The sequence below is a fragment of the Pteropus vampyrus genome, unplaced genomic scaffold (genome assembly GCF_000151845.1).
Source record: "Pteropus vampyrus isolate Shadow unplaced genomic scaffold, Pvam_2.0 Scaffold72, whole genome shotgun sequence".
NCBI lineage: Eukaryota > Metazoa > Chordata > Mammalia > Chiroptera > Pteropodidae > Pteropus > Pteropus vampyrus.
The window spans coordinates 3,848,551-3,858,331 of NW_011888853.1; the positions used below are offsets into that span (position 1 = coordinate 3,848,551).

A 9,781-nucleotide genomic window follows, 5' to 3' on the forward strand; every position below is an offset into this window, starting at 1 on the left:
GCATCTGCCCTGAGCCCGGGAAGCCGGATTGGACCCGACGGCCTGGGGAAGGCGGGGGACGGGTGGGGGCACACAGGGTAAGCTGAGGCCTGAAGTGACTGCCTCACGTGAGGGGGCGTCCGGGAGGGGTCTCATGACCACGAGTAAAAGGGAAACTTGGCGTCTGGAGTCAAGAAAACGACAGGTCAGAGCCATACTTTTTAATTGTTCCTGCAGAGGCGGAGGCAGGGCGCTCGGTGGGTAGCAGCGTGACGCACAGAGAAAGGGCCGCGGCACGGAGGCGAGGCCGGCGGGCGCCGCATCCGCTGACAGCTGAGCACGCGTTCGCTGAAAAGGGGACAGAGAGAGCAGGGCATCTCAGGAAGCATCTCACAGGAGTCGTGCACTTGGGATGGAGAAAAACCTGCGGAGCTGTCACGGTGCAGACGTGCGAATGACTGATGAGCCCACCCCTGGGGTTTGCTGGTGTGGGACCGTCGCCTGAACGGCACGTGGAGCCAGCCGGGCCGCCGAGTCTGGCTCTCCAGTCGTGAAGACCAGAAGCACCCCCACGCGCCCCTAAGTGGACCGCGCTGCCTCGGGCTTAAGTGACGCTTCAGATGCTAGCTGCGGCACAGAGCAGTGGTTCCCAGCCCCAGGTGCGTGTGACAATTTCCTGGAGATTTGTTAGGCTCCCAGTGCCCGGGCACATCCCAAACCAGTTCAGCAGAATCTTGGGGTGGACCTCAGCCGCAAGTTTATAAATCTCCCCAGTCGGTTATATTGAGCAGCCAAGGTCAAGCAGTGGCATAGAGGGGCCTTGTCACTGGGCTGAAATAACACTGTCAACTTGCCGTCTATCGGAATTACAATACCCAAGAGTTCGTTTGGCCATTATGACTAGTTTTGGGTTTTTGTTTTGTTTTTAGCAAAACTGTGTGCCAGGCATGGTGCCGAGCACTGCATAGTTGTGTCGTTTGCTCCAACAGCCCCCTGAGGTTACAGAAGATGCTCGAGGCCACCAGCTCATAAGGGTCAGAACCCAGGCCCACGTGAGTCCACAGCTGAGGCTCAGCCTCCCAGGGCCTCCATCATGGAAGGAACGGGGCGAGATGTTCCAGCCGGAGGATCCCGAGGCCACGCATGCATCAGAAGCAGCGCCGACGGGGGCACAGGTGTGTGCTGGGCACAGGACCGACTGGACGGCAGTGGGGCTGGGAGTCCTGTCCGCAGACCGGGCCCACAGGCTGCAGCCTCAGGCGAGAGGAGGTGCTGCAGTCTGGAGGCAGAATATCTCCTCCAGAAAACCCAGTTTCCATCTTTCGTATGATCGGATGAGGCCACCCCACATCGTGAGAGATGATCCCCTACAGTCATGAGAGATGACTGTAGGTGTTAAATGCACCTACAAAGTGTCTTCACAGCCATGCCCAGATCAGTGCCCGAGGCAGTGACTGACCGTCGCACGAGAAATCTGCAGCGCGTCCCAGGCAGGCCTGTCACTGCTTGTCATAGTGGCTCGTCCTGCCCTCACAGTTATTGTGAGGCAGGTGAAGTGGGCTGATGGTGAGGCCACATCAAAAGGGAAGAGGTCAGTTAGTGTCCATCCATCCAAAAGCACATCTGTGACCGTTTTGAGGAACGCATCTAGATGGGTCTGGCCCAGAGACCCCCAGGTCAGTTGCGCACTTCCTGGGCTGTCCACTCAACTTCACCCTGCGGCCCTTAGGCCCAGAGGCACAGCCCAGAGTGGCCGCCCAGGATCAGTGCCAGCTACTTGCAGAGGTTCCTAAGCACCAGCTGGCTGGGGTCGGCCACAAGCCCAGGGATCCTGATCTGTCGGGCACCAAGTGCCGTCCTCCCTCCTGCAGAAGTCGAGTGGATGCAGATGGGCCTCCAGGGCCATGTTAGTGGACGGCATCTGCCCCTGGACGTCTGCCAGACACAAAGCGCCCCCCGAGCGCTGTCCTCGAAAAGGGGCGGTTTGGGGCGAGCACGGGCCCAGCCTGGGCACTGCCGATGGCAGCGATGTCTCCACTGCAGGTCCGACCTGGCCCTCCGGAGCTTTGCTCTTCCCAGCTCCCCTCTGAGATGAGGGCGGAGCCACCACCACTGTGACCCTCCTTCCCCGACAGAGCCATCAAACACCATCAAACACCGGGGCTTCGACAGCCTCACCCCTCCTCCCTGCACCCTTGGGCAACTCAAACCCGGCCTGTAGGGACCAGGGGTCACTCCCCACTCCCCGGCAGCCACAGGAAGCTGTCCCCACATGGGTGCCAGCTGCCCCTCTGCCTGGCAGGCTCTTCTCCCCGTGGCCCCTTTGCAACTGAAACGTCACCCCCCCCGTCCCTCCCTAATTTTGCCCTCTCCCCTCCACCCTGCCCCAGTGACCACTAAAGCATCACTGCTGCTGACTTTGTCATCCTGGACATGCCCCTAAGTTGTTCCTGCCTGCCTGGGTGGTCCCCAGGGCTCCTGCTAGTCAGGGGCTGTGTTCAGGCTGGGACATGTTTATCCTGCCATCTAGGGCTTGACCAGCAGAGGGCGCCCTGCACTCAACATGGGAGCCCCAGATTGTCAGCACCAAAACAGCTGGGGCACCCAGGGACGCCCACAGAGCATCTCCGGGGTGCTTGGTGAAGATGTGGGGCCCTTCGAGTGGCAAGGAGAGGGCCTTGAAGAGCCAGAAGGAGCTGAAGCAGCTGCACATGCAAGAGGCGGGGGCTCCCACGACCTCGGCCCAGAGGTGGCCCACAGGGCTGCAGGAGGCGGGCCCACTTTGCAAAACATTTAATCAGAATAAATAGAGTCACAGGCAGGCCAGTGTGATCCCAGGTCGGCGTCTGTGCCTGCAGGGCCGTGGGAACCAAGGGTGACACAGGACGAGCTGGTGAGCAGAGGCAGGGCCGCCAGGCCTGTCAGCCCCATCGCTGTCCTACCAGGTGTCTTGATCACCTGTGAGCAGATTCAGGGGCATCGCAGCCTCCTGGGTTCGACCAGCCCTGCCAGAAAGGGAAGTCAGCGAGAGCAGCACGTCGCCCACACGGGAGGCTGAGGACCCCAACGGTCGTCCCTCGATCCGGGCCGAGGCCAGACGCCCAGCAGCCTTCCTCAGGAGCCAGTCAGGCTTCCAGGAGTCCAGAGAGAAGGCTGGACGGAGGCCGGGAGGAGCCCCAGGCCTCGGGGGGTGTGTTTTTGCCTGTCTGTCTGTCTGTCTGTCCAGGGAGCAGAAAGATGTCCGCACTCGCCTTCCTCACCCTGGGCTTAACCTCAGCGACCGAGTTAAGGGGTGAGAAGCGATTCCCCGTGGGCCTGGGGCGGCCACGGCCGAGTGGTATTGTGGAGCTGTTCACCCCTTGGGAAGAAGGGGGAGCATGGAGGTGAGAAGGACCAGCCGGGCTGGTCCCCGACTTATACAGAAAGAAGGGCAGAGAGGCGAGGAGGGAAGGCCATGAGCGGCCATGAGACCCGGCCGGGCCGAAGCCTTTCCATGACTGTTGTGTCCTTCCCCCCCGAATTAGCCATTGTCCTCCTTCTAAGGCCCCACACACCTGAGGGGGGAAGGTGGGAAAGCGGGGCAGGGGCATTCCGAGAGGCTGAGGGCCACCCACCCCCAACTCCACACAAAACCGGGGGGAGGAACCCCAGTGTCCGGCCCCTGTCCTCCTCCATCCACACCTGTCCACGGAGTGACCACGACCCCTCACCTGCCCCTGTCCTTCCTCTCGTAGACAGAGTGAAGCTGGTTGATTAAGAAGATTTTGTCTTCCCCTTCCTAGAAACACCAGAACACACAGGATATGAGCATAGACATTGTCCATCTGTCTGTCCATCCAGAACCGCCCCGTTCCGGAATGCAGTTGGGGGAGCTCACACGTATTCAACATCACGAGCGCAAAAAGTTTAAAGAAGGGGCGAAGAGGTACGGAAGCAAGGACAAGGAAAACCCAGGCGGCGCAGTGGGCATATGTACGCATCTGTGCTCCCCCGTGGCCAAGGGGAAAAGGGAAATGCGCCCGCCGGCACGGCCAGGGCCCCAGAGCCAGGCTCGCTCATTTGAACACGGGCCCTGCTGCTTGCTAACTCTGCCTTGGACAAATCACCTGCTCTCTAACCTCAGACTCATCGTGGATAAAAGGAGGATAAAAATCTATCACAGGGCTGGCCGGGCAGCCTCTCGGGGTGGGGCCTCCAGAACCAGCTTCGGACCAGCAGAGATCCGGGGCTCCCAGGCCCACCTGCCCCTCCCTCATTCACGACAAACTGCAGCACACCTCGGAAAAACGTGTCCAGTCCCCTCCCGCTTTAACCTTCCTCTACCTGTTTGCAAAGTGAGGGCACTGAACGGGGTTCGTGTTCTGACCTGGGTGCCCCAGGCAGCCCAAAAGCCGCTTCGTAGCTCAAAAATCCTCACGAGACCTTCCGCACTCACACGGGGCCATGCACCCCAAAATGCCACGTTTCCCCACTGGGGCCCCATCCTACCGGCCCCCGGGAAGCCTGGCGGCCTCATGCAACCTCTCGGCTTACCACTAACCACGAGAACGAGACATGGTAACTGATGTGACTCGCTCAGCAAACAAACCCTTTCGACAGCCCAGGCGCAAGGGGCGGGAGGAGGTGCGGCGGGCGCTTCGGGGTGAGCCAGCAGGCGGCCCCCGGAGGGCGGAGGCTGCGAGAGGGGCACTCACGTTGCTGATCTGCTCCTTGAGGAGGCAGATGACCTTCCGCTGGCCCTTGACCACCTGGATGTTGAGGTAGATCACTGCCCTGTGAGAGACAGGCGGTCACGGCTGGGCCCTGCAGGAGCGGGGGGAGGGGACGGCGGGCCGGGGTCCGTGCGGGCTGGTCCTCCAGAGCCCCGCCGGATCCACTCACAGCAGCAGGGCCGACACCAGGTAGATGGGGAAAGTATTCTCCACCAGGTACCGGTGGATCCAGGGCAGCCAGGAGACTCTGGGGCCTGCCTTCTCCAGGCGTCGCACCCACACCTTGCCGGCCTCGTACATGGTGTCCAGGGTCCGGAAGGGGCCGCAGAGGCTCGAGGGCTTCACCCTGCGGGAAGAGGCAGCCTCCACATTACCCCACACCTCGGGCCGCCAGCCTCAGCCCTACCCAGACCCTCCAGGCAGCCCCTCCCCGAATCTTGGGGCGAATCCCCCCTGCCCCCAGAAAGCCAGCGCCCACTCACTGCCAGACGGCGTAGCAGAGGAAGATGGCAGCGCCCAGGAAGGAGGGGAAGCAGAGCAGCGAGATGAAGACGGTGCTCATGTGGCAGGCCAGCCAGGGCCTGCGGGGCGCCTGGCAGTTGGCCATCAGGCTCATCTGGGGACAAAGGCTCTGCTCTGCCACTGCCCTGCCACACCCCACTTCCCAGTCTTGGTGTGGCCCCCATGAGGGAGGAGAGGGGAGGCTGGGCGGGGCCTGAGTGGAGACCCCAGGACAGGATGGGGCTCCCCCACCACAGGACAGGGGCAGACGGGAGGAGGCAGGCAGGCGCTCTTAGTACCTGAGCTCAAAGGTTGGACAGACAGCTAGGCCGAGGCCTGGTTTACAGAGGGGAAACCGAGGCACACGGGGAAGGGTCACTCAGAGGGGTTGGTACTAACAGCCACCTCCACTGACGGAGGTCTTTGCTAGGCCAGGCACTGTGCTCAGCGCTTTACAAATGCCATCTCTGGCCATTTCCTCTGGGGCACTGTCCCCATTGTAGAAACGAGGGAATGGAGGGCCAGGGAGATAAGCCTGGTTCTCACCACCGAGCACCCCGACTGAGGACAGAAGACCAAGGGCACTTCCCACGGCTGGAGGGCCTGAGGCCCAGAGTGTCTCCCAGGTCCCCAGCCCCAAGCCCAGCACACGGGCAACCAGGAACGACAACTGACCCAGCGGGATGATCTGGGGTCAGGGGACTGACCCCAGAGGGAGGCCCTGGGCTGCCAGCCCCATGCCACTCGGGCCAAGTCCCTGGGCTCCAGGTCTGCCAGCTGAGTGGCCCACCCGGGCTGCCCACACCCCCCAGGCGCCCAAGGCCCCGCTGCCCTCACGGAGCCCAGCGGGCACTTTACCTTCTTGACGTAGAAAAGCAGCAGCAGCTTGATGATCTGCATGGCGGGGAGCAGGGGCGAGAAGAGAACCCCCAGCCTGGGGGACGGTGGAGAGGGGGGTGCTGCAGTCCAGAGGTGGGGCCATGACCCCCGTGCGGCTCTGAGCCCCGCGGAGGGAGCTGCCCCGCGCCCGCCGCTCTGCACCCAAGGGCCAGGCTGGGTTCGGGTACGGCAAGTGTGGCCATGGGCTGGGTGCCCCGGGAGAGGAGGGGTCAGGGCCCAGCCGCCCCAGGACCCCAGGGCTGGGCTTCGCTAGGGTCCCACGGCGGGGTGGGGGCAGTGGAAGATGCTCACCAGGTTAGGGTCTGCCCGTAAATCAGTTCCAGAACATTCCGGGCGATGTCAAACTCAGGCTTCCCCTTCTTGAGTTGCTTCTCAGAGATGAGCCTGGGGCAGAGGAGCCTGAGTCACTCAGGAGGGCTGGTCCCGGAGAGCCACCCCGTCCCTAACCCCAGAAGGCAGGCACCCTCCGAGGGCGGCCCGCATGCCAGGCTCACGTCCCTGCCCACCCCTCATCGGGCGCCCAGCCGATGTTAAGGGCGGGGGGCCCGTTCTCTAAGCACGCACAGATACACCCAGGTGTAAACACGCTCTGCACTTTAAAAACCTATGTTATTAAATCCACGTCCTCAAAGGAAACACAAAAAGGAAATAAAAAGCGCCTGCACCGCTGGCACCCAGAGGGGCTGCATGCACCTGTTCCTTTCTCCCGCCCTCCTACCTGCCTTCCTTCCCGCCTAAAAATAGGTTACATCCTGTCCCGTGTTTTCCTCGTGACCTTTTTTGATCTTTTGAACGTAATGATCTTTTGCAAACGCTGGTGTGGGTGGAGATTGACAGCTGAAAAACCTCCCAGGTGGCCTCCCCTGCCACGCGAGTGAGGATGCTCTGAGCCCTTCTGAGGGAGGCGGGGCCCAGGTGCCCCGGAGGTGAGGGCAGGGCAGGGCACGCGCTCCCAGAGGGCCTCACCTCCACACCAGCTCGCCGAAGAGTGTGTCCAGCAGCGTGAAGAGGAAGTCCATCACCATGAGCCGGTACAGCTCCTGGCCCACGAAGTTCTCCCAACACTGACGCAGACCAGGCTTCAGCCCCTGCCCCCCACGCCCCCACCCACCCTGCTCGCCCAGCCCACCCGGGGGCCTCCAATCGGCCTGCAGGCCAGATGAAGTCAGGCGAGGCTGGCATGGGAGACTGCTGCGAGGGTCACCCCACACCCACAGCCCGGGACCAGGACGGCCTCCCCCAGCACCATCCAGGCCTCCCTCACCTGGTCCTTCAGGGTGCCCACCCGGCGGCCCAGCCAGTGGTAGCAAAGAATCCCCAAGATGACCATTTTGAGGATGAGGTTCCTGTGGAAGGCGGGGGCATGGAGGCTGAGAAAGGGGTGCCTTGGGGACAGAGGATGCACTCCAGGAAGCCCCCAGCCAGCCCCGCCCAGCCACACACCTGCAGATGGCCACATACACCTCCAGCACTGGGGACTCATGCCGCTCTAGGGCGGCCAGGCAGCGGTACAGGTAGGGAGCCCCCAGGTTGAGGAGGCAGACCACCAGGGGCAGAGCCAGCTGCGCCCCCTCACGCTCGGCAGACACCGGGCTCTAATAGGGTGGGGGAGGGGCAGCGGTCACCACACACCCCCACGCACAGGGCCAGGGCCAGGGCCACCGCTGGGGCCTGGGGGTGGGAGGGGGCCGTGGGGAGGAGTCCCAGAGCGGAAGGAGGGGGCGGAACTGGCAGGCAGCACCTCCCTCCCCCAAGATACATCCACCCCAGGCTTCAAGTTCAAACCACACAGGAAGGGGGCGGGGTGGGCCACAGATGTCACAAAACGAAGAGGGAAACAGAGAAAAAAAAGAACAGGGGAGAGTGTGAGACAGACGGAGGGGGGACAAAGAACTGGGCCCCCCGAGGGGCACTGGGACCCTGGCTCCCAGGCCCGTGCAGTGGGCGGGGCAGCAGCCCACTTCCCCGGGCGGTGCCTGGTCACGGGGTCACTGGGGTCACTGGGGGCCCATTCTAACCAAGCGGGAGTCCGAACCCCCAGGCTGCCCGCCTCAGCCCCTCACCTCGATCGTGAGCTCAGAGAAGGCGTAGACAGCCACCGTGCAGCCGAACGTGATGCCCAGGCACAGCAGCCACACGGCCACCAGCACGGCCACCTGCCGCAGCCGCCCGCACACGCTCCGAGAGCCTTGCCGCAGCTGCCACTCGGCCAGCAGCTCCTGTGGGGACGGTGACCGTCACTGCGCAGCCCGGCCCCACGCAGACGTGCAAACTCACGGACACAGAGCAGACACACAGGGAGGCTTGGCGGGACCAAGGAGTGGCCTCCCACCCGCCCCAGTGCCACTGCCTGTCCCTGTGCCAGCTCTGGAGCCCTGTCTCCAGGCACAGAGCGAGCACAGGACCGGGACCCAAGGCCGCGTCCTGCCCTCCATCCCCACCAGCCCGCGGCTGTGTCTACAGCCTGAGCCCAACACCAGCCTCCCCTACCCGCCCCCTCCCAGCCCAGCCTCCTGACCAGGACCCCCAAGGCTCCCTGGGATCTCCCTGAGGCAGCCTCCCCCGCCACACGAGTCGAACCCGGGGAAGGCAGGGGACTTTGCAGGAGGCCTGGCTCAGCCGCCCGGCCGTCCCGCGGCCTCGGGCGAGCGACCGGGTGTCTGAGCCTCGGCCCTGTCGCTTGCAGCGGGAGTTTAACAGCCGCTACCAGGGCAGCCGTGGCCAGCGGGAGGGGGCGCCAGCTGGAGCCCCTGGGGCCTGATACCGCTGGGGACCAGAGGGCACGGGAACTCCCAAACCCAACCCTCTCTGGCTGTTCGGTTCTCGGTGGACCCGGGGCCAGGATGGTGGGGGCCGAGCGGGCCCAGCTGGTGTGCCGGCGACTCAGGCCGGGCCGGCTCACCTTCAGGTGGGTTCTGATGTTGTCGTGCTGTAGGCGGGAGGCCCACTTCTGGGTCACCTTGTGGTCCCAGGAGCAGAAAACGGTGATGGCGTGGGCCCCCAAGGTGCTGCCCACCCGGTAGCTCTCCCCAAAAGAGCGGGACATGCTGTGAGGAACGGAGCCAGGGGGGGGTGATGACATCGGGGGTGAGGCGCAGAGGCCGGGGAGAAGACTCGGGGACACTCTGCAGCCGAAACCCCGTGCCTCCCAGGAGACGCCCTGGCGCTGCTCAGCCCACTACCGTGCCCCATGCCTCTCCTCCGGCCCAGCTCTCGGCCTCCTGGTGTGGACCACTGGCCACTCTAGATCAGCCCTGTCCAATATGGTGCCCGCCAGCCACAAGTGGCTATAAGAGTGGCCACCGACATGGCCAGCGGCCTCCCACCCAGACATGGCTGCAGAAAATGCTGGCTCAGCTCAAGGCCTTTGCACTGCCTCTCCTGATAACCAGAGAACCTTCCTCTCCTTCTCTGCCCATCCTCATTTAAGCTCCCACTCTGGGCACGGGCCACCTCTCCTGAAAGGCAGCCCGACTCCACCCCCGTGCTCCGTAATACCTGGGCAACCACCCAGGGCTGCTGGGTCTCCCCAGCCTCCTCACTGTCTGTCTGCTCCCCTAGACAGCCAGCTCCTCAAGGACAGGCATGATGCTCATCCACCTTCCTGCCCTGAGCTGAGCACAGCAAATGTCTGTGGGTGGATGGGAGGACAGAAGGAAGGAAGGAGGAAGGAGGGAAGGAAGGAAGGA

The 9,781-nt window shown here is 63.4% G+C and overlaps 1 protein-coding gene across 1 annotated transcript in view; it reads right to left on the reverse strand.

The window, feature by feature from the left end:
• Positions 1 to 2,756: 2,756 nt before the first annotated feature.
• Positions 2,757 to 9,781, reverse strand: part of TMC6 (transmembrane channel like 6) — a gene marked incomplete at its 5' end in the record, with an annotated part of 10,493 nt that continues 3,468 nt past the window's right edge. Inside the window, 12 exons of the mRNA XM_023531631.1 lie at positions 2,757 to 2,984; positions 3,690 to 3,757; positions 4,674 to 4,752; positions 4,861 to 5,037; positions 5,174 to 5,307; positions 6,051 to 6,126; positions 6,384 to 6,476; positions 7,059 to 7,156; positions 7,357 to 7,438; positions 7,536 to 7,687; positions 8,156 to 8,311; positions 8,995 to 9,270. Coding sequence (XP_023387399.1) covers positions 2,918 to 2,984; positions 3,690 to 3,757; positions 4,674 to 4,752; positions 4,861 to 5,037; positions 5,174 to 5,307; positions 6,051 to 6,126; positions 6,384 to 6,476; positions 7,059 to 7,156; positions 7,357 to 7,438; positions 7,536 to 7,687; positions 8,156 to 8,311; positions 8,995 to 9,270 — 1,458 coding nt within the window. The remainder of the gene's footprint in view (positions 2,985 to 3,689; positions 3,758 to 4,673; positions 4,753 to 4,860; positions 5,038 to 5,173; positions 5,308 to 6,050; positions 6,127 to 6,383; positions 6,477 to 7,058; positions 7,157 to 7,356; positions 7,439 to 7,535; positions 7,688 to 8,155; positions 8,312 to 8,994; positions 9,271 to 9,781) is intronic.